General features: G+C 40.5%; 1 protein-coding gene across 10 annotated transcripts; it reads right to left on the bottom strand.

The window, feature by feature from the left end:
* Positions 1-625: 625 nt before the first annotated feature.
* LOC102699578 (putative hydrolase C777.06c) lies at positions 626-26,164 on the bottom strand. 10 transcript variants are annotated; one of them, XM_015835583.2, is made up of 18 exons: positions 25,859-26,164; positions 23,600-23,692; positions 23,430-23,522; positions 23,186-23,312; positions 22,621-22,771; positions 22,397-22,531; positions 22,214-22,311; positions 22,074-22,143; positions 6,721-6,946; positions 6,205-6,340; positions 3,776-3,903; positions 3,546-3,684; positions 3,350-3,455; positions 2,013-2,080; positions 1,890-1,925; positions 1,137-1,246; positions 975-1,017; positions 626-843 (listed from the first exon to the last, which is right to left on the bottom strand). In XM_015835583.2, exons 9-17 carry the CDS (start codon positions 6,891-6,893, stop codon positions 1,014-1,016), a joined length of 900 nt encoding a protein of 299 aa, XP_015691069.1. In that variant the 5' UTR covers positions 6,894-6,946; positions 22,074-22,143; positions 22,214-22,311; positions 22,397-22,531; positions 22,621-22,771; positions 23,186-23,312; positions 23,430-23,522; positions 23,600-23,692; positions 25,859-26,164; the 3' UTR covers positions 626-843; positions 975-1,013. The 10 variants fall into 10 exon arrangements, with proteins under 10 accessions (XP_015691069.1, XP_015691068.1, XP_015691065.1 ...); XM_015835582.2 differs by having other exon boundaries at positions 626-890; XM_015835579.2 differs by having other exon boundaries at positions 626-890; positions 975-1,036; positions 25,859-26,160.
* Between the last annotated feature and the right edge of the window lie 1,412 nt (positions 26,165-27,576).

Below are 27,576 nucleotides of genomic sequence, written 5' to 3' on the forward strand. Positions count from 1 at the left end.
CGATGTTTAGAATATGGTTTGAGTCAGTCAAATTGACGACTAACTCCAAAGTCTAGAGGTCAACACTACATATATTTTATAATCAACCTACTCTTTTTTTTTCTTATACTTATGAGTTCATGTTTAGTTCCTAATTTTTTTTCAAAAACATCACATCGAATCTTTGGACACCTAAATAAAGCATTAAACATAAATGAAAAAAAACCTAATTACACAGTTATATGAGAAATCGTGAGACGAATCTTTTGAGCCTAATTAGTCTATGATTAGCCATAAGTGCTACAGTAACCGATATGCGCTAATGACGGATTAATTAGATTCAAAAGATTCGTCTCACGGTTTCTAGGCGAGCCGTGAAATTCGTTTTTTCATTCGTGTTCGAAAACCCCTTCCGACGTCTGGTCAAACGTCTGGTGTGACACCTAAAAATTTCCATTTCTCCAACTAAACACCCCCTAAGTCAAAATTTAAAGTTTTAGCCTTAAATTTAGAGTTGATTTTAAAGTTTTTCATTGTATTTATTTTTTAGCATTGCTTTTATATCACCGAGAACATGTATATAGAAATTGATACGCCGTTTGACTAAAAAAACCAAAAGATGGCAACCTATGATGTGAAAGGGGCATGTACATATATCTTCAACAACTTGACCGAGTAAAGAAGTGAAAACATGTCATGACAAAGATAATCATAATCCCAAGAAACCAAGTTTATTCATTATTATCTCTCACTGATTCTGTCATAGTATCAATGGAGCTATTACAGATAGGTCCAGGGGCAGATACCACCAAACAGGAACAGTTAACGACCAAATCCTTTGCCACTTGAAACTTAATTTGTTTCCTTTTCAAAAAGCAATTGAGACAGGGATTCAGTATTCTTGCAATATTCTACAATGACACCACTGAAACTGTTTAATAAAAATTGGGAAAAACAATGTTGCTCATATTTGTAATGGGTACTATGATGCATACCAAATCACAGGTCAATAAACACGCGGAGGCCGTCGTGAGCTAGCTGTACAGGTATTCCCTCGCTATGATCAGCCGATTTTACAAATTAGACAGTTTTGTCAAACAATAAAAGTACGCAGATAAATAGTATAAATGTTTCAGGAATCATGCGTCCATGCATACCTGCTAGACCATTTTGCCAGATTTTTATTTTCTGTGTAATGTTCGAAGTCATGTCTCATTCCAATCAACAGAGCTCTTTTAGGTCTTATCCTCTTCACAGCAGCAAGAGTCTGGAAAATATGTAATGTTGGGAGAATATATATTTTTTAGGGCAAGGGAAAAGAGAAATACTATGTTGCTCTCTACTGATATATCGGTATAATTGATGAATTCTAGTATTTTACTAACTCAATAATTAGGGGTAATTTTTGTATTTATGATTTTATCAATTCTTCGTAAGAGGTTTTATCCATCTATCAGATTGCATCACTACCAAGCACGTATTCGATGCTGCATCCTTCTGGCGCAAATATACGATTTTACTCCTTTAAGCCCATATTTTTTTTGACAATCATATCCTTCCGGCGCAAATATACGATTTTACTCCTCTAAGCCCATATTTTTTTACAATCATATCATTCCATGTTCTACTACTTTCAAGTGAGTTAGAAATAGATCTAAAACATTCGATAAAAATAGATCAATGATTCAGATTTATTTTTACTGGTGGTAGAGAGCACCATAACTCAAGGGAAAAAATATTGTGCTGATTGCTCCGTTGGTATGTATGGATACAGTTTTTACTAGATTACGTTGTTTGAGCTATCCAGTCCTGGGGTGCTTTCACGAAGAGTAAAGAACAGATCGTATACCAACTTATCTTAGTTACTGTAAAACAAATGAGAATATCTCAAGGGTCTTAACAAATTTAACCTGACTCAAAGTGAGATGGGTACTGCGATCATCTCCCTGTTTACAGACGGAGTGCGTATCATATATCAACAGATTGTGTGAAAGGATGCTGTTTCAAATGAGAATCATGTGGCACAGACTTACCTCCCCATGCAAAGTGTTTGCTTCTAGTATAAGAAGATCGAGTTGTCCAGCACCAGACTTTGAAATGGCTGCAGGAGAAGATGGCATTAATTAACTGTGTTCCAGTAAAATTCGAACAACCAAATAGGATTCAGAAGAACCCAACTACAAACAAATAAAATTTCTACGAGTACACATGATTTTCAGCCAAGTTAATGCTAGTTCACCACTGATGTGATGCTAGTTGCTAACCCTCTATTCCTGAAAAAATATTGAATCAGATATTGCTGAATTCCTTTAATGACTTGTGGAAGCATTTCTACATGGCCATGTGGCATCGTTAAAACACACCATGAAATCATTATTCAGCGAGCAGCAAAGGGCAGAAGATGGTAAGGCCATTAGAGTCATCTACACAATTTTCTCAATGTAACAGTCCAACTCTGTTAAAAATGTTATTTTAATTGTTTTTCATGTGGAGCGACATGTTTGACAGCAATGACGAGATCGCCGTCAAGTCGGAACTGATGTGTAGGTAGGTTGCAAGCTGGATGACGACAACATGTGGTTCACGAAGGCCCTTTTAAAACTTTTTGTAAAAACATCATATCTAGTTTTTAACACATATTTAAAGTATTAAATGTAGTCTAATTACAAAATAAATTTTAGATTCCGTCTGAAAACCGCGAGACGAATCTTTTGAGTCTAATTAATCCGTCATTAGCACATGTTGGTTACTGTAGCACTTATGGCTCATGACATTCTAATTAGGCTCAAAAGATTCTCCTCACGATTTTCTTCATAACTATGTAATTAGTTTTAATGTTCATGTATATTTAATGTTTTATTTAGGTGTCTAAAGATTCGATGTGATGTTTTTGAAACTAAGCATGGCCTTATGACAGATGTCATCTCTAATTGTTGTGTTGGGTGGTATACGTGGGTTTTCCTAGCTTTCCTTCAAAATAGCCAAGCTGTTGTGAGGTTTTTGGCCCTGGTTTTGCATAATAAACTGACCCAGTTCTCTTCTAAGTCAAACAGAATGAGCTCCCACTCCCACCCTTCGGTTTCATAAAAATGACCAATTTCAGAAAATGATGTCAAAAATGGATTTCCAGTAGCAAAATCATATTGGCAAACCAAAGATATTTTTTTTCAATTTTCAAGGTTCTACAAAGAAAAGGAATTGATAAACATGTTTAGCAAGAAAGAAACAACCTGCATACTATTATGATCTTCAACATTCATATATTATTATAATGAATACACAAATAACACTGACCATGAACATTAGTTGAATAAAAAAATCATTTATGTCAAATTTGGTGAGAAACTATTGATGACAGAAAAAATCATACCATACTCAGTTTGGGGTAGAAAACTTGAGACGTCAGATAAATATGCAACTCTCGCTTTCCTCCCAAACAGGAAGCCTAAACAAACATAATCCACTCCATGCATGACCTGAAGAAAGAACATCAAGTTAGTGACTTCAAAGAGAAAACGAGAAACCAAAGCATGCAGCACTTCAAATCAACAACAGTGGCCTCTCACAGGCAAAGACACAAACTCAAGCCCTGATGATACGAATGGCTTGTCAACATCACCCTCAATTATCGTCCAATCGAGTTGGGAAACTTCGTCACCTTCCTCTACCTCATTTTTCACCAAGTAGGGGAATCTGGCTGCAACACTGCAAAAATTAGTGGCCGGTGTTACAAGATAATGAATGCAGATGATAACCAATTAATATGACATCTGCTGTCTTGTAGTGATGAAGTGACCTGTCCATTGTGAATTGTGTGAGAAAAACAGGAACTCGGCGAAGATCATTGCTGCAATCCTTTGGCTGAACCATCCAAACGTCGTCAAGACCTAAGACAGCATCTGCGTGCTCATGAGTGAGAATGATCTGCACCACACACGACCTTATTACGGCATGAACAATGATGTGAAGTCACCATCTAGGAGAGATTGCCATGTAGGAGTTTTTGTGCTGTGGAGACAAGAGAAAGAGGAGAGAAGGATGCTGTTTTTTGGTTACGAGACCATTGATATCTCGAGGGCTTTTTTTTAGTGCTTTTTTACCATCCGTGAAAAAGTATTTAAAGTATTATACTTTTTAGTATAAAAATTTAATACCTTGAGATACAAAGTATCTTAAGGTAGCAAAATTTAACACTGAAATTTTTAGTACCTCAAGGTATTTTTAAGGATGGTAAAAAAAACCTTTTTTTTCTATGGCATTGCACTTGTGGCCTTTTCCCACCATTCACATGAAGTTCGGTGATTCGTGATGATCAGCAATGTTGCCGGCAACTATAGGGCCCTATGGTGACCCCTGCCGCCCGAATCCTAGGGCAGCAGGGGCGACCAAATCCTCCCCGCCGCCGCCCCTTCCATCCTCTCCCTCCCTCGCCGTCGCCCGAGTGGCCGCCGGCAAGCCGGCCGGCCACAATGACGACGGCGGCGACGCTCTCTAACTCCTCCACAGGCGCCCGGCAGGGGGAACCGGAGCGTCCGCGGCGGAGGGTGTGCGGTGTAGGTCGGCAGCAGCGAACAGCGACGCCGACAGGCGGGTGGCGGCAACTAGCGCGAATGGCGCGCGGAGGCTCATGCCTGGCGGCAGCGTGCGGCCTCACGACGGCCGGCTCCAAGCGGCGGCTCTAAGCGGCGCGCGGCGTCGCGACGGCCGGCGGCGGCACGCGGCCTCGCGACGGGCGGGTAGGCTCACGGCGAGCGGCGGCGACTGGCGCGCGAAGGCTCGCGCCGAGGGGCGGCTTGCGGCAGCGTGCGACCTCACGACGGCCGGCGGCGCGTGGCAGCCGCTGCACCCAGGGGCGCGTGGCCTCGTGGTGGCGCGCGGCGGCGCCCAGCGGCTCACAGCGGAGGGGAGCGGTGGGCCGCGCCCCACAGGGCCTGGAGACGACGTTTCGGCGGCGTGTGACGGAGGGGACCAGAACAGCAGTGCTGCCCGGAGGAGCACTGCCAACGCCGCCGGAGGCTGTGCAGATCCACTTCGGTGGCAGATCTGACGACGACGCTGGCTGGGGACGACACTGGACGTCGCCGAACGGCTGGGGGCTGTGGCCGCCTTTGCCGGCTTTGATGGTGATGGCGCGTGGATGCGGGGTACTAGGACATCGTGAGTGGCTGGCAATGACCGGGGGTGTGCCGGTAATGGTTTACGTCTAGGTGGAACTCGCTGGCGAAAGCCATGGTCGGTAACCAACCTGACGATGATGACGCCTTAGGTGCCGTTACCCTCCTTGGAGGCGTCGTTTTAGCGTCTGTCCACCAGTCTCTTCTCCAGGTGAAAACCTTGTCCTCTTTGGACGAGCGGTGGCGGCGTTCACGTCGCGTCCTCCTTGGGGGCACCGTCTTAGGAGAAACTTACCTATGCAGTGTCGGTCTTCTGCCTCCCTTGCGTCATTCAGGTAGCCTAGGTTATTCGGCGAGGCTCTCGCTGCCCTAGCCCCTCCCTGTCCCTAGTGAACGATCAGCGCGCTCAAGTTTGGTTGCTGTTAGGTAGAGTTGGAGCTGTCTTGCTGTTGGGAGTGCGGTGAGGCTTGGCAACGATAACGCGTTGCAGTTTTCCTCCAAGGGTGCTGGTGCTTACTAGGTCTAGGTTCTGGTGCTTGGTAGTTAGGGCTGAGGTCCAAGTTGTGACGCTGTTGTTGGTTTGGTTTGTTTTGGTTACATCTTGACATTGATGACATGATAGCCATGCAGTCGGAGCTGCTGTGTCGCGTGGCGGCAAGCTCGGTAACGATGACATGGGTATCGTTAAATCAGAGTCTCGATGTAGCTTGCATCCAAACTAAACCACATCACCTCGCCTTGGGCCCCGCCTTCGTCTTTGAGTGGTTGTTGTAGAGTTGCGGTGCAGCTCATGTGCTGTGAGTTGCTCTGGCCATGAGTTTTTTTTTTTTCTGTAACCCGTCTATGGTTTTTACTTCTTCTAAATGAAATCAACCGACAGTCATTCCGTGGGTTTTTTCAAAAACTATAGGGCCCTATCTATTGATACGCAAATCTGATCATTCAGCGGTTGCATTTGAGGGCTCTTGCTACTAACAAATGATATCTTTTACTTAGGGATAATAGATAGATCGGGTGCCATGTAATTTGGCCTGAGGATTGCAGCCATCTACCAGTCGATTCAGAGAAAAATAGATTGAAACAGTGGAGAATGCGGTATTGGAGATCTCACCGAGTTAACCCAAGGGATCTTGTGATGAACAAACCACCGGAGAACCTGTTCTCTGAAGGTCTTGCCGACATCGATTATAATGTAGTTATGTGTTCCATCGTCGCCACAGTAATCTATCAAGAGGGAGGTGTTACACCTGAAAACAAACAGAATGATCAGCTCCCTGCATTAAGTCTTTGTATTTAGCATCAAGGTGACTGTAAAAAATGCAATTTTATTTTGTATTGTTAGATAGAATAACTACTTTGAAAGCACCTTTGAAGTCATATACACAAAGGATTCTGCAGATAACAGCATTCTGTAGCAGAGCATAAGAATGGGAAAAAAAAATATTTGACACTTGGAGATAGAGGAGGTCGCTGAAACTTGAACAGGTCACAGAACGGCATAGGAAGATGCTCTGAATTTTGATACGATCCGTCGTCTCTGAATGCAACGCAAAAATATCCTTTTTTTTTTTTTGGAAAGGGGCGTTAAGGTTCACGGCTCACCGCCAGCGGCGAGCGGCGCACCCACCTGTAGTTGGGGTTCCGCTCCGGCGGGAGGGAGACGCCGAGGGAGCAGACGGCGCACGGCGGCGCCGTCGGCCTGATGAGGCACCGCGTGTCCGGGAGCGCGCCGGAGCAGCCCGTGCCGAGGAAGATGACCGACGACGACGACGCGGCGTCTCCGGCTGGAAGCTGCTCCATCGCGCGCTGGATCGCTTCTTTGCCGGGAGCTTGGACTTTGGGCTGGAATTTTGCTGCGGAATGGAGGAGGCTTGGTTAGTGCGGTGCGGTCATTCTCTGGCTCCATTTTTCTTGCTCTGCTTCTCGTCTTTCCTCTTCTTGCTCCGCTTTGTTTAGTGGAGTTGGTGGTGGTTCTTTTGCCTTGCATCCTCCGCGATGGTTCCGAGGACGGGAAGTCGTTTTCCCTGTTTCTTTTGAGTAATACTTGTGACTCAAGGATGAAATAGTTTTACTCTTTGATCATTTAAGGAAAAACCTCTTCCCGCCCACTGCACCATCGCCGACGCCGGCGGCGGCGGCGGCGCCCCCAACTCCAAAATAAACAAAGCAGAGCCAGAGGAGAGGCAGAGAACGACAGGGTTCGGAGTATCGGAATTGCATTTTGTATCGGGGGTCACCGAAATTTCGGAAATTTCGAAATAATTTCGGACGAAATTTGTTTAAACAATATTTAAATTTAGATTTAAATTTAAAATTTCAACCAAAATTTCACAAGAAAAAGAAATATGGCAAAAATACATTTCAAATAGCCCTCAGCTATGACAAGAGAGTGTGTGAGGCTGTGAGCAAACAATCTTACTCATCTTCATTAGCATCGAAGCAATGAACGAAAAACAAATGGTAAAGGGAACCCTCAGCTTCAACATTCAAGAACACACCGTGAATCGCCGACAGATGCGACAGATGCAACAGTCACAAGTTCAGAATAGACCCATCGATTATGACGAGCGTCACAGAGCTTGGCAGCGGCGTGGGGCTGCTGGAGGAGGCCCAGCCGCGGCGCGCAATGCTCCGGCGGCTGGGGGAGCCGGGGAGGCAGGGCGGCGGCGTGCGGCGCTCCGGTAGCTGGAGAAGCCGGCCAGCTGGGGAGGCCGGGCGACGGCGCACGGCTGCTGGAGGAAGCTAGGTCGCGCCGCGCGACGATCCGGCGGCTAGGGGAGGCGATGGCCGCAGGGGGAGGCCGGGTGCCGACGCCGGCAGCGGACGTGGGTGGTGGGCGATCCGGCGAGCTGTGAATTTTTCCGATCTGTTTTGATTTCCAGCGGCCGCGCGTTGCGTGCGTGAGGGAGGGAGGCGTGCGGCTCCTCAGGGTTTCCACGGTCAATTTTTTTTAACTGAAATTTTTGACCGGAGACACCTGGTATCGGGACCCACCGAAACGGCCGAAATTTCGGAAATTAAATTTCGTTCCGGAATTTCAAACTCTGGAGAACGAAATCTGAGCCAAAAAAAAGAAAAATCTTCTTCCCCGATTCCGCACCGAAATCTAGTCCAAAATTTTCCCAACAGCGAGGGGTCGATCCAGCCATGGACGCCGCGCCGCCGCCATCGTCGTCGGTCATCTTCCTGGGCACGGGCTGCTCCGGGGCGCTCCCCGACTCCCGGTGCCTCATGCACCCGTCCACGCCGCCGTGGCCCGTCTGCTCCCAGGCCCTCCCCCTCCCACCCGAGCGGAACCCAAATTACAGGTGCGCCCTACCCTACGCGCTCGCTGCTTCAGTCCACCGCCGCCCTTGCTTTTGGAGAAAAATGATTGATCGTTTCGTTTGTTTTTGTCTCTGAATTGACCCACGAGTTATCGACAAATCTGCAGCCTCTCCCGGTGCTGTTCGTGCTGCATCATTTTTTGGTTTTTAGGTGTCAATTTACCCTTGTTATGTCGTTCTACAGAACGCTGTTATGTACGGTAAATTTTGAGCAGTTCAGTAATGCTGTTGGTATGACTTCAAATACTTCAACACACCATGTTTTCTGTACATGGTGCAGATTTGCTCCTCCATGAACAAAATCAATTGCGTCTAGTTTAATGGTACCCTGTTGTCAAGCATATTCCAAAATGTTTTTTCTGTACTCAAGAAATATAAATTCTTGAACTAAGTTTCTAGTTCTACTATTCACACTAGCATCAGTTTGGAACTTTGGATTCACTACCTTCAGTTGTGTTGTCAGGCAATTGATACTTAAAAGTTGATATTTGAGAATTTTGTAGCTATGTCGTGGTGGTTGGTGTCTCCTGCCCTGAAACTAGCCAATTAATTTGGATGTTTCCGCTGGCATAGGCTACGAATGTTTCTTTGTTTTTCTGTTAGCAGATAATTTTTTTTAGAGTTCCAGCGCATGAATTCTCGTATTACTCATTCTATGTTTTAATGCTTGTGACTTCTTTCTGATGAGGCTATCCATTTGGCTGAATCTATTTGTAGGCACATTCCATTAATTTGTTTTTAAACCTAATATCTCCGTCAAACTCATGTGTATTCTGTTCTTCTTTTTCTGTTGTAGGGATATCTGATCTTCAAATTTGGATCTGAAGCTTTAAATGAATCATATAATCACTTGACATATTTTGACCACTTGACGTCCTTTCATGTGTAAGTCTTATCATAGTGATACTAGCCTTTTGGTATGAGTGAAATTAGTCTAGGCTATTTCCATTATAGTTATATATGTTATGAGTGAAATTAGTCCAGATATCTCCTTTCTCCATTCAGTACGTAGGTGTTTTTCCGTTTCAAATTTTGAAAAGTGAAATCAACAACAATATATTCAGGGATCATTTTTCATCGTTTTGCTGTCGGCTTAATTTTCTTATTTCAGCCGTACTGCTTGCACACGGTGGAGTTGAGACTTGAGAGTTCACTCGATAAATTAGCTTTTATCTGTTTTTATCCTGGTATTACATACAAAATACAAATTTCATACAATAGGTACGTGAATTTTAAGTGTGCCAAGCAAACAGGCCAGCTGCAATGTCCCCAAAGGGCTTCGTAATCCTGTCGCAGGAACAATATAATTTTAGCATTTGTTAACATTTTTATGTTTATAGTTGCATGCTTACTAACATGTGAGACTCACTGCCTACAAGTCCATGTCCATATATTAGCCACCACGTCACACTTAATGTAAGGACATTCACATTTGTTGTTTATGCTTATAAGTCAAGATCTATTATATATATAAAATAATAGAAAAAAAACCTTTACGTTCGCTCTCACGAACTAAAAAATCTCACATTAATCGAGAGAAAAAAAAGAGAAAAAAAAAAGAAAACAGATAAACAATTGGAAAAGAATCAAAGAAAATCAGACCTCTCCGGCCGGAGATTGTTAGGCGCGTGCGCTGAGATCGTTAAGTGGGCTCTCGGAGGTGGAGCCCACTTGCAAGCCACGACAAATCCCACATTAATTGGATCGGACTTGGTAAACATAGAAACTGTAGGAAACGATATCACGTTAATAGGAATCAGACTGAAAAAAGAGAAAATAACGCTTTTTTAATCAGACAAGAAAAGTCAAAGGAAAATAAGAGAAAAAAAGAAAAGATATTTTTTATATTTGACAGATCTATTAAAAATAAGGAAAAATAATAAAAGAGTCCATGTGTAATAAAGTTTAGAAAAATACAAATCTTGAATTAAAAATTTTAAAATAATTGATATTGAGGGAAGAGTCTATTTATAAATACAATTTACATAGACCTAAAATTTTGGTCAATCGGAAATGATATCCACGTTAATAGAATCTGACTGAAAAAAGAGAAAATAACGGGTTTTTTTAATCGGGCAAGGAAAATCAAAGAAAAAAAAGAGAAAAAAGATATTTTTAATTTGACAGATCGATTAAAAATAAGAAAAAAAATAAAAGAGTACATGCGTAATAAAGTTTAGAAAAATCTAAATCTTGAATTAAAAATTTTAAAATAATTGATATTGAGAGATGAGTCTATCTATAAATATAATTTAAAAAGATCTAAAACTTTAGTTAGAAATAGGAAAAAATTAAGAGAAAGAGTCAAAATATAAATAGAATTTAGAAGTGTATAAAATTTGAATTACAAATTAAATATTATGCATAAAAGAGTTAATGCACAAGTACAGTTTACAATACAGTCAAATGAGGTTCCATATAAAAATATAACTAAAAAAACTAATATTTGAATTAATAATTTAAAAGTAATTATTATAAAGATAAGAGGCTCTATATAGATAAAAATTATCGGAAGTTCTCATGTGCTAGAAAATCTCACATTAATAAAAAAGAGAAAAACAAAAAAAGACAAACAAATAATCTTTACTAAGGTTGAGAGGTTCGTTCGTCCTTCGTCCGTTCACCTCTCCCCTCCCCTCCCCACGTCGCACATCCACCCCTCCCTCCCCACGTTGTCGCACGGAGAAAAGAAAATAAAAAAATCATGCACGTACACATAGAAAAAAGAAACAAAGAAAAAAAACTAAAAGACGCACGCACCCCCGCAACCGACGCACGGCTCCCCGCTGTCAGGTACTATTTAGGTCCATGAACTCATTTTAATGTACAATCTAGGTTTATGATTTTAGACATTAAAACGAGTTCATGGACCTAAACGTGCACTTTCTAAGTTTATGGACCTAAGTGGTACCGCACCATAAGTTTAAGAATCGGCCATGCACTTTACTCTTTTTAAAGTTTACTTATTGTTGGTCCATTAGAAATAAAATTTGTCCTTGGAGGGAACTATTTCCTTAGTAAATATAGTTCCATTGCGAAGTACGAGTATGTAACTATTTTTTTATAAAAATATAGTTTCGTTGCGAAGGATGAGCATATAACTAATTATTGAAAACGTGTGAGACAGCGATGAGAAACATACAGTCGTGTATGCCCTGTATCAGTATTGGTTTATACATTTCTATCCCATGGCAATAAATAGATTCTCCCATCAACCAAAGAAAAACACTGATAACCAAAAAGATCATAAGATTACCACAGTGGATCTAAATTATAAATTATAATGGTATAGATTTAGTTAGAGTTTATATAAAGGTGTTTGACTCGATTTTGAACTGAACGCAATCTATAAGTTAAAATCTACCGCACGACATCATGATGTCAGTTTTAAAATCAAAATTCGAATAGGAAAAGATGTAGGTGTAAAATTTTCGAGTGAGGGGAGTGTTTAGTTGGTCAAATGAAAATTTTTGAATGTCACATCAGACGTTCGATCGGATATCGGAAAGGGTTTTCGGGCACGAATGAGAAAACAAATTTCACCGCTAGCCTGTAAACTGCGAGATAAATTTTTATCCTAATTAATCTGTCATTAACGCATGTGGATACTTTAGCACTTATAGCAAATCACGTACTAATTAAGCTCAAAAGATTCTTCTTACGATTTCTCACATAACTGTACAATTAGTTTTCCGTTTTATGTATATTTAATGCTCTATTTAGGTGTTTAAAGATTCAATAAGATGTTTTTGGGTAAAAATTTTTGAGAACTAGCCAGCCTAGGGACATATTGCAACGGGTACGTCAATTTGATTGGACGGACAGATCAGGCTTATTCACTGCACGTTAATTTGATCGGACAAATCAGGTTTATTTACACGTGACATCTCGTCTATGTGTTTCTATAAAAGATAAAAATAAAAGATCAGGTACAGAGTCACTATGTTTACTCTTACGGGCTAGAAAATTCCACATTAATTAAAAGAAAATAAGAGAAAAAAGGAAAAGATAATGATTTTTTGATCGGACAAGGAATTTTTTAGGAGAAAAAAGAACGTGATTTTTTGGAATAGAAAAAAAGATAATGATTTTTTGGATTGGACAAGGAATGGAAGAAAATCATGTTTTTTTCCTTTCTTTTCTGCTCTGCCTCTCTCCTCTTTGGCCGGCAAGGGGGAGGCGGCAGGGAGAGCGGTGGCATGGGTAGGTCGAGGAGGGGAGGCAGGCGGTGGCCGGGACGGAAGAAGACGATAGGGAGGGCGCAACAAGGGGAGGTGGTGTCGGGAGGAGGGCGACCAGGGCTGACGACGGTCAGAGGCGACAAGGGTGGGGAGAAGCAGCCGGCCGAGGGAGGGGGCGGTGCTGGCTGGACTAGGAGAGAGGGGTGGCATGGTCAGCACGAAAAAAGGGCGACCGATGCTGGGACGGGCGACGTCGAAGCAGGGAGGCGACGGTGACGGTGACGGGGTCAACCTGCCTTTTATAGGCTAGGCTGGGCGACCGACAGGCGACGACTGGCGTAGGTGGTGACAGCGACACGACAACGACTCGACGACGATACATCGGACCGGCGATGGTTGGCATGGGCTGAAGATGGAACGCGACGGCGGCATGCTAGGTGGCGAATGCCTGTCATGGGGCTGGTGCTCGGCTGGCTCGACTGACGACGATGACGCCATACTAGACGACACAGGCAAACTTGCTTCCATGCCAAGGCATTGATTGTGTTCTTGAGGCAAGGAGAAAGGTGGTGAACAAATGTAGGCATGCATGTTTGGATGGCTATGGATGCGCACTCCACTGTGCACAGGGGTGATGACGGCGACCATTGCATTTGGTTTTGATGGAGATAGATCATGCATGCAGCTGGTGGTAGGACATTGCATGCGTGCACTTTTGCTTGCAGCGCATGGTGGATTGATAGAGACGAGAAAAATAAATGGAGGGAAGTAATTTATTGGGCATAAAATATTTAGATAAGACGAACGATTGATTTATACCAAATGAACGACGTTTGAAAAAATTGGAATTCCAAAATGAATATATTGGATGAGGCAAGTAAAATTCACCGAAGCGATTAAAATAGATTCTGAACGATGATAGGGAAACTCTATCCGTACGATTAAATTCGCTAAAAAGAATTTTAGTCGCACCGATTTTTGGAGAATTAAGGATGCAGGGAAAAAGGAAAAAGGATTTATCGATTTTTCGAAACAAAAGAACTCAAGAATTTTAACACTAAGGTCAAGATTTTTGAAATTAGGATTTTTAGACGCGCAAAAGTCGGGATATTGCAAATCTACCCCCTTAAAAGAATCTCATGAGCTATACTTCTACTCTTTATAAGCAGTACTTTTTAGCCATCATAAGCGGTACTTTTTAGCCTTCATAAGCGGTACTTTTAGTCTTTATAAAACCATGGTCACCTCTTAGATCTCCTCGGGCCCTCGAGTACGGGTTGCTTGAGTGGACCCTCTCCTTTTAAACAGGCTAAACGACCTCTGAGTGGAGCACAATCGCACAACGAGGGGACAACAGTGGAGGTAGTCTAGCTCACGTGTGCGGGAATGAAGCAAAGATTTGGAGGTGGCAGTGGCAACGGCAGCGAGCGCGGTGGCAAGCACGACTCAGGTGGCGATGGCATGACGAGCGGTGTGGAGCAGGATGGGACCTGCGATGGAGGGATCTATCGGCGGCCGAGGTTTGCAGAGTCGAGGGCGATGGATCCACAAGCAACAGTCGTCGCAGCTGAAGATAGAGGTGGTGCTGCGGCAACGGTGCTGGAGCAAGCAAGCCATAAGGGTATGCATCTCAGATAGCAAAAGTACGGTTGAGCAATCGACATGATATATTTGCTCACATTCTAGGCGAGGGTCATAATTTGCAGGAACTCTATAGTCTTAGTCAGAGGAGGTAGAGTGAAAGATTCGCCAGGTCTGAAAAGATTCACCAAGTGTGAAATCCCATCGTATTAGAGTCGTCAAGGCTTTACTCTGAATTCCGGATCGTAGAAAGGGAAGATCTAAATATAGTGCAGAACCAATCTTCACTATGCACACGTCCGAACATCACTCAAAAGAGCAAAGGTTCACATTCCATTGCAACAGCGTATAGGGGTACATTTTTAGGGTTGGCAATTTCCCCCGTGGGGGCGGGGGAAGCTTTCTACCTGTCGGAACCTGAGGAGTCAAATTAGACTTGTGAAGGTAAGGCCCAATAGACTAAGGCCCAACAAAACACTATCTTCTCTCTCCCTCACTCTCTCGCGCTCACACCAGTACATCGGCGACGACGGTGGCGAGGCACGATGGCAGGAGCGGCGAAGGCAATGGCTAGGCGCAACGGCGGGGACGGCTCGACGATGTGTGGTGGCCGGGGCGACGGTGGGGCCGTAGCTCCACGGAGCAACGGATGGGCGATGGTGACGCTGGTGAGTCGCTCTCTTTTGCTCTGTATGCGCATGGATGCTCGGGGGCGTCGAGGCCCTGTCTAGCTCTGGGAATCCGTCGGGGTCAGGGCCAGGTGAGAATTTCACCTTAGATTTTGATTTCGGGGCTGGGGTCGGGGATGGATTTGGGGTCAGGGTCGAGGTTGTTCTTGCCCAACTCGGCCCCGCCCCTTGCAAACCCTATAAATTTTTAGGAGGAAGGGACTATCACCGCTGAGGTACAAGTAATTGTACCACAAACAAACTTCAACTCAAGGCGATAGGGGAGTTGACAAGGGATCAAACTCTAACAGGGCCTTCCTACGAAGTCTTGTCATTCTCTGTCTAGATACGGTGGCCGATTTTTTATGCAGAGGCAAGCACATAGGTGGAACCCTTCGGACAGCTTTCGATATCGATCTTCCAGGTCGGTGTAGTGACGCCGGAGGTCTGCCAGATCTACAACGGCTTGGTTGTAGGCATTTTCGGTGGCGTAGGCAAGTTCAGAGTCACCGGTGGCGGTGCAAGCAAAAGTTACTGGCTATCCCCAAAGGAACATTAATCCCAGAAAACCGCAGAGTACTTCATGGAACATGTGCCTGCTGGCAGCTTCTAGTGTGGTCTAGGGGTGGCGATTCTCCAAAGCGATCAATTCCTTTCCTTCACCTTGGAAGTGGAGGAAAAGCCACACTTTCCAGGCCTTCTGGGATCTATGCATGACTTATTCACTCTGATAGACTAGATCCTTAATGAATCCTACCAATTGTGTTCTCATAGGATTTGCAAGAAAAGTTGCTCAAAACCTCAAGGTCCCCCTAGGAAATAAAATCTTAAGCAACCGTTTTAAACGAACAATTTTCAAATCTTTACAATAAAGCTAGGTGGTAATTGAAAATTCATTTCGCATGAAGATTTGTTTCAAACTACAAATGCAAGTCACCATTTTTTGCACGAAAGTCTCCATTTTTGGCAAAGATCTTTACAATAGTTTTTGTAAAGCTTTTTTCGCAAAGGACTTTAAATTTTAAAATAGTTTTTAAAATAAATTTTGCAAATGGTTTTTTCACAGGCCGTCTATTCATGCAAACAGGGTCTCGACCAATCGTTGGTATTCCTATAATAGCATTAAACTTCTTCGCACTTACACTATTAGTTTATAAACCTACGGATTTTTGCAAAATTTTCAACCAAAACGGGTAAAACATTTGAAACATTTAAATCGATGAAGATTTTAAATGATTTTTAACTAGATGAAGTTTTTAAACCACCATTTGAAATTTCACAATAACTTTTCCCAATCAAATAGTTTTGCAACAATAGTTTTCAAATGGTTTTGCAAAAATGGTTTTGAAGGGAATAAACATCTTATTTTCGAGTCTCATATTTTCAGAAACCAAACCACTCTTTGGAATTTTTTTTGAAAGAGTAATTTGAAGGCCAAAGATAGTTTGTCCCTGCAAATGTTTTTCTGAAACAACCCTAAAACAAAAATTCCAAAATAAGTTCTTTTTCACAAAAAGGCATTATTGTTTTGGGAAAACTAACAATGTTCTCGTAGGATTTGCAAGGAAAGATTTCAAAACCTCAAGATCCCCTTAGCAAATAATATCTTAAGCAGCCGTTTAAAAACAGTTGTTTTGAAAACTTTTCATTAAAGCTGGGTGGCAATTGAAAATTCATTTCGCAGAAAGTTTTGTTTCAAACTACACAGAAAAGTTTTGTTACACCTTTTGAAAATAATTTCCCAAATCTCCTATTTGCATGAAAGTCAGCTTTTTTTGTAAAGACCTTTAAAAGTAGTTTTTGCAAAAGGATATTTTTTCGAAAGTCGTCTATTCGTGTGAACAGGGTCTCGATCAATCAATGGAATTCCAATAACGGCCTTAAAACTCTTCGCGCTTACACTATTAGTTTGAAACATATGGATTTTGCAAAATTTTCAACCAAAACGGGTAAAGCATTTGAAACTTTTAATAGATGAAGTTTTTAAACCACCATTTGAAATTTTCGCAATTCCTTTTCACAATCAAATAGTTTTGCAACAATAGTTTTCAAATGGCTTTGCAAAAATAATTTTCAAGGGAATAAACATCTTATTCTGAGTCTCAAATATTGTCGAAAACCAAAACCAAGTAATAATTTAAACCAAAACCAAGCAAAAATAGTTTTCACTGGACTAAACACCTTATTTCTGAGTCTCAAGTATTTTTGGAAACCAAAACCAAATAAAAATCTAAACCCACCTTTTGAAAGTATGTTTTCGCAAGTACATGATGATTTAAAGGCCATACTCTTTAGAAATTATTTCTATTCCAAAGGATAATTCGAAGGCCAAGAAATAACCCGAAAATAAGATTTCCAAAATACGTCTTTTTTCACAAAAAGCCATGGTTCTTTTGGGAAAAACAATAGTGTTCTCATAGGATTTGAAACATAAGGATTTTAACATTTGAAACTTTTAAATAGATGAAGTTTTTAAACCAGCTTTTGAAATTTCCGCAATTGCTTTTCACAATCAAAAGGTTTTGCAACAATAGTTTTTCAATGGTTTTGCGAAAATAGTTTTCATTGGACTAAACACCTTATTTTTGAGTCTCAAATATTTTCGAAAACCAAAACCAAATAAAAATCTAAACCCACCTTTTGAAAGTATGTTTTCGCAAGTACATGATGTTTTAAAAGCCACACTCTTTAGAAATTATTTTTATTCCAAAGGGTAATTCGAAGGCCAAGAAACAACCCTAAAATAATATTTCCAAAATAAGTTTTTTTCTACAAAAAGGCATGGTTCTTTCGAGAAAACCAATAGTGTTGTCATAGGATTTGAAACATAAGGATTTTGCAAACTTTTCCACCAAAACGGGTAAAACATTTGAAACATTTAAATAGATGAAGTTTTTAAACCAGCTTTTGAAATTTTCGCAATTGCTTTTCACAATCAAAAGGTTTTGCAACAATAGTTTTTCAATGGTTTTGCGAAAATAGTTTTCAATGGACTAAACACCTTATTTGTGAGTCTCAAATATGTTCGGAAACCAAAACCAAATAAAAATCTAAACCCACCTTTTGAAAGTATGTTTTCGCAAGTACATGATGTTTTAAAAGCCACACTTTTTAGAAATTATTTTTATTCCAAAGGGTAATTCGAAGGCCAAGAAATAACCCGAAAATAAGATTTCCAAAATATGTTTTTTTCACAAAAAGGCAAGTTCTTTTGGGAAAACCAATTATGTTCTCATAGGATTTGAAACATAAGGATTTTAACATTTGAAACTTTTAAATAGATGAAGTTTTAAACCAGCTTTTGAAATTTCCGCAATTGCTTTTCATAATCAAAAGGTTTTGCAACAATAGTTTTTCAATGGTTTTGCGAAAATAGTTTTCATTGGACTAAACACCTTATTTCTGAGTCTCAAATATTTTCGAAAACCAAAACCAAATAAAAATCTAAACCCACCTTTTGAAAGTATGTTTTCGCAAGTACATGATGTTTTAAAAGCCACACTCTTTAGAAATTATTTTTATTCCAAAGGGTAATTCGAAGGCCAAGAAACAACCCTAAAATAATATTTCCATAATAAGTTTTTTCTACAAAAAGGCATGGTTCTTTCGGGAAAAACAATAGTGTTGTCATAGGATTTGAAACATAAGGATTTTGCAAACTTTTCCACCAAAACGGGTAAAACATTTTAAACTTTTAAATAGATGAAGGTGTTTAAATAGATGAAGTTTTTAAACCAGCTTTTGAAATTTCCGCAATTGCTTTTGACAATCAAAAGGTTTTGCAACAATAGTTTTTCAATGGTTTTGCAAAAATAGTTTTCAATGGACTAAACACCTTATTTCTGAGTCTCAACTATTTTCGGAAACCGAAACCAAATAAAAATCTAAACCGACCTTTTGAAAGTATGTTTTCGCAAGTACATGATGTTTTATCAGCCACACACTTTAGAAATTATTTTTATTCCAAAGGGAAATTACAAGGACAAGAAACAGTCGTAAAATAAAATTTCCAAAATAAGTTTTTTTTCACGAAAAGGCATGGTTCTTTAGGGAAAACCAATAGTGTTGTCATAGGATTTGAAACATAAGGATTTTGCAAACTTTTCCACCAAAACGGGTTAAACATTTGAAACTTTTAAATAGATGAAGTTTTTAAACCAGCTTTTGAAATTTCCGCAATTGCTTTTGACAATCAAAAGGTTTTGCAACAATAGTTTTTCAATGGTTTTGCGAAAATAGTTTTCACTGGACTAAACACCTTATTTCTGAGTCTCAAGTATTTTCGGAAACCAAAACCAAATAAAAATCTAAACCAACCTTTTGAAAGTATGTTTTCGCAACTACATGATGTTTTAAAAGCCACACTCTTTAGAAATTATTTTTATTCCAAAGGGTAATTCGAAGGCCAAGAAACAACCCTAAAATAAGATTTCCAAAATAAGTTTTTTTCCACAAAAAGGCATGGTTCTTTTGGGAAAACCAATAGTGTTCCCATAGGATTTGAAACATAAGGATTTTGCAAACTTTTCCACCAAAACGGGTAAAACATTTGAAACTTTTAAATAGATGAAGTTTTTAAACCAACTTTTGAAATTTTCGCAATTGCTTTTCACAATCAAAAGGTTTTGCAACAATAGTTTTTCAATGGTTTTGCGAAAATAGTTTTCAATGGACTAAACACCTTATTTCTGAGTCTCAAATATGTTCGGAAACCAAAACCAAATAAAAATCTAAACCCACCTTTTGAAAGTATGTTTTCGCAAGTACATGATGTTTTAAAAGCCACACTCTTTAGAAACTATTTTTATTCCAAAGGGTAATTCAAAGGCCAAGAAACAACCCGAAAATAAGATTTCCAAAATAAGTTTTTTTTTCACAAAAAGGCATGGTTCTTTCGGGAAAACCAATAGTGTTGTCATAGGATTTGAAACAACAGGATTTTGCAAACTTTTCCACCGAAAGGGGTAAAACATTTGAAACTTTTAAATAGATGAAGTTTTTAAACCACCTTTGAAATTTTCGCAACTGCTTTTCACAATCAAATGGTTTTGCAACAATAGTTTTTCAATGGTTTTGCGAAAATAGTTGTCATTGGACTAAACACCTTATTTCTGAGTCTCAAATATTTTCGGAAACCAAAACCAAATAAAAATCTAAACCCACCTTTTGAAAGTATGTTTTCGCAAGTACATGATGTTTTATCAGCCTTATTTTTATTCCAAAGGGTAATTCCAAGGACAAGAAACAACCGTAAAATAAAATTTCCAAAATAAGTTTTTTTTTCACAAAAAAGGCATGGTTCTTTTCGGAAAACCAATAGTGTTCTCATAGGATTTGAAACATAAGGATTTTGCAATCTTTTCCACCGAAACAGGTAAAACATTTGAAACTTTTAAATAGATGAAGTTTTTAATCCAGTATTTGAATTTTTTTCAATTGCTTTTCACAATCAAATAGTTTTGCCACAATATTTTTCAAATGGTTTTGCGAACATAGTTTTCAAATAGTTTTCAAGCGAATAAACATCTTATTACTGTGGTCAGAGGAACGAAATGTGGATTTTTGTCCAACAAAGCATAAGGGATGAATAATGGAGGAAATATGAAGCTCTGGATTCAGCCCATGAAAGAAATATGAAGGATGCACATTAGACTTCTTTTATATGGTGGATGAAAAGGATGGTGGGTCGACATGGGTGGGTCCCATAGATGGGGTCCACTCATTCTTCTCTCTCTTCCCTCTTTCTCCTCGTGACTCTCTATCTCTTTTCTTTCTTCCTTTTCTCTAGCCGGCAACGAGGAGGCGACAAGGAGGGCGGCGGCAGCAAGCCAACACGGGCGGCGCGAAGATGGGAGGCAAGCGATGGCTAGGGCAAAAGAAGGTGGCAGGGAGGGCGCAACCGAGTGGGGGCAGCACAAGGACAGTCGGGGCCAGCGGCAGTGAGGACAGGAGGCGGTAAGGAGGAAGCAATCGGCTAGGAGAGGTGGCGAGCTAGGGCAGTGCCAGCTGGACTAGGAGACCGGGGCGATAGGGTCGGCACCTGAAAGAGGGCGGCTGGCGCTAAGACGAGCAGTAGGTGGAGGAAGACATGAACGTGCTCTTGGGTAGAAGACAGGAAACATCGAGATGGATCTTCGATGGCAGCAGCTGCAGATGGAAAAGGACTTGAGGATCTGTAACAGGGGGCCTGGACGACGACCAAAACACGGGCTGCGACACGGCCTAGATCGTGGCTGCAACGGCAGCCTAGATCGTGGCTGTGACGGGGCTTGATTGGTTGCAACGACGACCAGAGATTGGCTTAAAGATGGTAGGGTAGAAAAGAGGAAAGAAATGGGACAGGATTAGGGGATTGGATTTCAATATAGATGACAGCTATGATCCTGAATAAATCTATAGAACATCATAATAACATTCACAGGGACATGCACCGCAAAAACTTTGAAACAAGAAAAATGTTATAGTACATGCAATGATGAAGTAAAATAATTACCTCTCTACCTCACCCATAACCAAAAACTCCAAAATACTTTATGTCAATTCATAGAAATAATTGATCATGCAAAGCATGTAATTATCCTTAATTTCCTAAAGAGTTGCACACTTTTTCCAGTGGGCTACCATATCCACTACTTTTGAAAACTACCACTGGAAACAAGCATAAGATGATATGTTCTATTAGTAGATTTGATACATAGACATATTACAATAAATAGTCCAGGACATATATGCTAGGGAGAAATTAGTAAATACTTTTAATAGTTTCTAAATGACAGCTAATGATAAAATAATTATTTCCAACATGGTTGTGATTGATAATACAATACATTAGTGGCTACTGCTAACTCATTAGTGATAAAGAATTACCTAGTGCTTGTGACTAACTAAAAAATAAATCCAATATTTGCATTATCCTTAAGTTTTTTTGCTAAGCTGAAATACAATTTTCAAGTACTTACACATATAAAAATTACAGGATAAAAAGTCATGGCAGCTTGTGTGCAAAACAAAATTATATTTGAAGATGTATGTCTTTTATGATTCACTATCAAATACACAAAACTTCTACTGGATGCCCATAGTTTATTGGAACTGGATAAACTTATGTGGCATCTCAAAAAAAGGTGAGTATATTTCCATGGCAACAAATAGAATATGGGCGTGAATAGAACATGAGCCCAAAAAAAAAAGGTGAGTATATTGCCATGCTAGATGCCAGCATACCTTTTTGGCGAGTACAAACATGGGCCAACGAATAGAACCAGATTTATGCTCTAGTGACATGGGCATCTCTCTGCAGAATCAACAAAAACAATTAACAAAGAGTATGAGGTTTAAGTTGCAGTAGAAAGATCAGGCCTTACCTATTACTTATTAGATCCTCTATGAGGAAGCTATTTATTATCTAGTTCCAAACAAGAGCAAACTTTGTCAGATCATGTCTTTCAGCTTTACCTAAATTCTGGAATAGAGCATCATATGAGAAAAGTGCAATAAGGAAGAAATGCGACACAAGAAGTAAAGAGGGTGGTATGGACAGTTGTCACCTTAAATATTTTATTTTCCAAGAAACTAGGCAACATTCTCTTTTTCTTTGTCATTGATGAATGAGGAACGAGATAGGTAGTGAGTGCTTCTGGTAAGGTACAGAATCGACTTCTCACCATTCCCATTGTACGGATCTAGATGAGTATTACAAATAAGAATGCATAAACTCCTGAAATAAATTGCAAAGCTGAGTTCAAAAGTGGAAAAGAAAGTGCCGTTATACCTCATATATCTCTCTGTATATTGGTGTCACTACTTTGTTCAAAAATGATTCATCATCTCTTCCATATGCAAGTCTTGACTTTTTCACCAGTAATTAAGCTTACAGCTCCTGAGAGTACTTCATATAACTCATATGACATCTGAAACAGGAACTGTGGATATCTTATCTCTTAGAGCGAGAACACCAAGCCAAACACGTTGTGCTTCATTGTTACTCGAGAACCCAAGTATACTACTGAGAAACAGAAATTACTTATAACCAAAGGTAAGTGAAGTACTTTTGCTTCCCTAGTTAGAAACACATAAAGCACTAACCAGATGTTAAGATTTTGCTAAAAGAAATCCTTATCGACAAAGTAGTACTACATAAAACAAGATAGAACAAAAAGAAAAACTACATTACATGGTAGATTTATTGCCCACCAATGCAACTTTAGCTAGACAGACAAGGCAACTTTATCATAGATCTGTTGCACAGAAATGATTCAAAGAAAATACCGATATAAACCATGGTTTGGAATCGCTAGTACGTAGAGCACAACAAAATATGAAGGGCAAAGATTTACATGATGAAATATGTAGCATAAACATTCTGGCATAAGTCGTAAATTTGATGCTTCTCCCCATATAGGAAGATAAAGAGCTATGTACAGAAGTTTATGTTGCTAGATCTCCTGTTTCACAGAGGGTAACCTGTGGATACAGTATAAAGGCATAGCATTGTTAATAAATACTTCGTAAACATCCAAATCAGCTGATTTTTAGTTATTTTGCAAGTATTTTGAGAAATGAAACATTATGCAGGTCTACCATATGTTGCTTTTTCTCCCCCAAAAGTTTGCACCAGGTCAGATAGTTTTCAAATGTTTTCGCCAATAATTCATCTGCTGCCCTGTCATCAAGCTAAAACGGACATATCAGAATATTATTCTATATGGAGGAAATGAGATAGGCAAAGCAAAATATTCACGTATGGATACCATTGTTTCAGAGGATGACTTCGGGCTAAAGTGTGCGTGCATATTTGCAAGCAAAAGAATGAGATCCTCCCTTTGATTAGTAACATTTCCTTTCTAACCCCTCAAAGGAAAAAAAAAACAAAACCAAATTAATGAATTGTAAAATCTTGACCGCCATTTAATATAATGGTTAAAAGGTAGTCTCTGCCTTTGAGTCAAAAGAAAAAAAAAACTTGCAAGGGAACAATACTTGGTACTAAATTGAGAATTAAATACCAAGAAAAATAACAAGTCTACCTGGAACCAAACCAACTTTGAATCCATAGAAAAATATCTGTTTGATTTTTATGATCCTTGGTGTTAGAAAATGGAAGACTACGAACATTAAACACCGCAGACAATGCAACTTTGATCTGTAACAGAGTATACTGGACAAATTCCCATTCATTTTCTGTAGATAAAAATGAATTATACATGTCCTAAGATTTTTCTAAACAAATGAAAGATTCATTGAACACACAGTTCTGGTTTTTGTTACAGTGAATCCTGACAAGGTTTACAAAATTGTATACTCTTGTTATAAAATTAGATTGCCTATATATATATGAGTGTGACAATCCAGTTATCTTTGAACATTTCCATGTTAAATTCACAAATTAGAAGGTTAAATAAGAATATAACAATGTGGTAGGATATTACGTAATTGCAAAACACTTCAACATACTGTAGGGTTGAGTAGTGAAATGGCAGATTCACTACCTATTTGTAAAAGGAGCATAGATTAAAATTTACTTCACACAAGTTAATTCATGCATTTTCACTTGAAAGGCAGGCCACAACCGCTCTAACTAACAGGTTAAAAGGACCTCATTCTGACAATAAATTTACAATTTGGTTTGGGTTCAGGAGTTGAATAATATTGCAGAAACTAGTCTACACCACACAATTCTGACTTGTATGATCTGACGAAGAATCTTACTTCTTGCAAAATAATCTGATCTCTTGAGAATCACTTTTTGCCATTCTCTTGGTAAATGTGCTTTTCTCGTCGTGTATGGAAAGAAAATCCAACATGAGGAATATTCTTAATCAACAATGGTACTGATTAATGACAAGATATGTGTATATGAGACCAAAAAAAGGTGAATTTGTGTTACAGAACTAGAGAAATTCTCTAAGCAATTGTATACCACTATAACTGCACACGAATGATGCTTAAGGGTTTGTTTGGTTGCCCATATTACTCTAGCCTGGCTCATTTCTTATATTCAGGCTAGATTTGGCTAGTCTCTGGAGATATAGATGCAGCTATTTGGTTGTCCATATTGAATGAGCCCGGATATGGCAGATGTTGTTTGGTTGCCTGCACAAAATGGTTGCATGGAGGAGATGTTGTTTGGTTGGGTTTAGACACATCTTGGGTGAGGTTACATCTTTCAAAATTGCCAAGTAAAATAACTACCAAAATATCTACCAGGATAGTTTTTAGTGGCATTCATGGGTTTTTGCCTACTACACAACTAGCTATGTCTGGCATTGCAACTTTGCAAGCATTAGCTCAGTTCTAAAAACAATAAGAAACTAGGTTCTTCTTGTGATGTAAAACAAACTGAAATGGGCTGGCTATGCTTTTGATCTGAACATTTCATATAATTTGTCACTAAAAAAGCACCATGTTGGAATTTGACTGTAACCTAGATTAGAACCAAGGAAACCGATGGGGAACAGCACTTACGAGTTTTCAATTTTTCAGACAATAGAACAAAATACCACATAGATCATTGCATGGTATACAAAATAACTTTTTTTACAGGCAAACAGTAGGAGTAAACAACACAATTTATAGGGGGGAGAGAGAGAGAGAGATCAATTTATATGTGGGTGTTCTATCGAATTAGCAAAGCGAGATCAAATTCGTCAGGAGAGGCAAAATCTTGCTGAAACAAAGAACGCAGGAAATGCATTAGCATCAAGTCATCGAATATGGCAACAAAACCAAGAACTCAGAGACAATCTCGTATCAGATTCTTCACTGCAACCCGATCATGAACACCAAACCAAGAACCCACCTCAGTTTGTACGATCGTAGGATTGCGGGCCGAAGAGCTGAAACAAGCGATGAAATGCATTGGCAAGAAACCAGCAGATTAGGCAAAAAAATTAACCAAGAACCCAGAGAGGAATCACGTATCAGATTCTTGGTGGCGGAGGACCAAATTAACCAAGAACTGGAGCCTGACCATGAACGGTAAACCAAGAACCGCAAGAACCTGAACCCACCTCAGATTGTTCTTGGGGGAGCAATTCCATGGAAGGCGGCGAGGAATCGAGCTTCCTAATCCCCCGATTTCCTTGGCAGACGGTGGGAGAGATGGGCGGCGGCCGGGAAGAGAGGTGGGCCGCGGAAGGGGGGAGGGAGAGATGGCAGCGGTCCGGTGGGAGAGCTGGGCGGCGGCCGGGGGGAGAGGTGGGCGGCGGCGGATGGCTCTCCGGCGACTCGACCACGGCGACAGCACAGCACCACCGTGATGGCGCCTCGCCAAACCCGGGGGCTCAAGGAGAGGCGGAGGGGGATGGGGAAGGAGGCTTGAGTAGAGGCGGTGGCGGTGGAGGCAAACGGCTCTTTTTTTTCCGAACGAGGCTATCTGGTCTGGCTTCGAACGTGAGAGTTACTTAAAGCCGATTAGCCGCCGAAAATGATAAATGTAATTAGCATATAATTAATTAAGTATTACTACCTCCGTTTGTAAAATGTTTGACTTTTTTTATAAAGTTTGACAATTTATCTTATTTAAAAATTTAGTACAAATATGAAAAATGATAAGTTGTACTTGAAGTTCTTTCGATAACCAAGTAAGTCACAAGTAAAATAAATGAAATTTTCATAATTTTTTGAATACAAATGATCAATCATTGCAACCGAAAAAATCAAACATCTTATATTATAAAACGGAGGGAGTACCTATTAAAATTTGAAAAATAAATTTATTTTATCTTTTAAAACAATTTTTATATAGTAAATTTTTACATAAAATAGTTTGAAAAACGTGCTAACGAAAAACAAGGAACGCAACCCTAGTAGACATAGTAGGCGACAGTTCTCCTTTGATAGAGTTTTGATTGCAAGGATTCATTGGGGCAAATCGCGCCATCGCACATGCCCCGACCAGTCACGTCACCGGTTCCATGCGACGCACGCACGCCGCTGCCACCCCTCAATGCCCACCACATTGCCCCCCTTCCTGTCCCGTCACCATGTTAGCGTCGCCACCGCTTCTGTCAGTCCGACGAGCCGTTGCGTCACCAGCGGACCGTCGTGCTCCCTCTACCACCTCCATTTGCGCCAACGGACCGCCGCGCTCCCTCTACCACCTCTATCTGTGCCAGCGTCATGGCTGGAATTTTCGCTGCTGCCCTGAACCATCCCCTCTGTCAGCTCCTTCCCCCTTGCCCCGTCGCCATCCGCCAGCCCGATGCGTCGCCGTCACTGCCCCCACCCGCGCGCGTTGCCACCACGCCACCACACCGCATCAGCCGCTACAGCGACCCGTCGCCGTCCTCTGTTGCTCTGCCACATCGTCGTTGCCACCACGCCACCGCCACCCCGTCACCAGCTGCTGTTAACACCAAAATTTGGTAAATTTTCTTATTGGATTTGGATAAGAAAAGGTGCAATCATAAATAAAAATTTTACCCGAAGGAGTTCGAATCCAACAGGGAATCGTGAAGACCAAGGCATGATGGCATAATTTTATCTATTAATTAGAGTTAGTTTAGGATTTTTCCTTTATCTCTAAGAGAGTTAGAGTTCGATTGAGACTTGTTATTTCTTTTTATCTATTAGAAGACGTGTGTTGTGTTGGAGATAGAGTTTATTATTTCCTTTTATCTATTAGGAGTCATGTGTTATGTCCAACATGGACAACTATCCACCTGAGGGTATAAATATGTATGTCCGAGATCATTGTAAATCATCTAGATCATAATATAGATTAATT

The sequence above is a fragment of the Oryza brachyantha genome, chromosome 3 (genome assembly GCF_000231095.2).
Source record: "Oryza brachyantha chromosome 3, ObraRS2, whole genome shotgun sequence".
Lineage (NCBI taxonomy): Eukaryota > Viridiplantae > Streptophyta > Magnoliopsida > Poales > Poaceae > Oryza > Oryza brachyantha.

What these genes read in the sequence shown, in the direction of transcription:
- LOC102699578 (XM_015835579.2), bottom strand. Translation starts at nt 6,893, where the DNA reads ATGGAGCAGCTTCCAGCCGGAGACGCCGCGTCGTCGTCGTCGGTCATC. An exon ending in AGATCCCTTGGGTTAACTCG is followed by an intron (nt 3,904 to 6,204) that starts GTGAGATCTCCA and finishes TGTGTGGTGCAG; the next exon opens with ATCATTCTCACTCATGAGCA. An exon ending in ACACAATTCACAATGGACAG is followed by an intron (nt 3,685 to 3,775) that starts GTCACTTCATCA and finishes TAATTTTTGCAG; the next exon opens with TGTTGCAGCCAGATTCCCCT.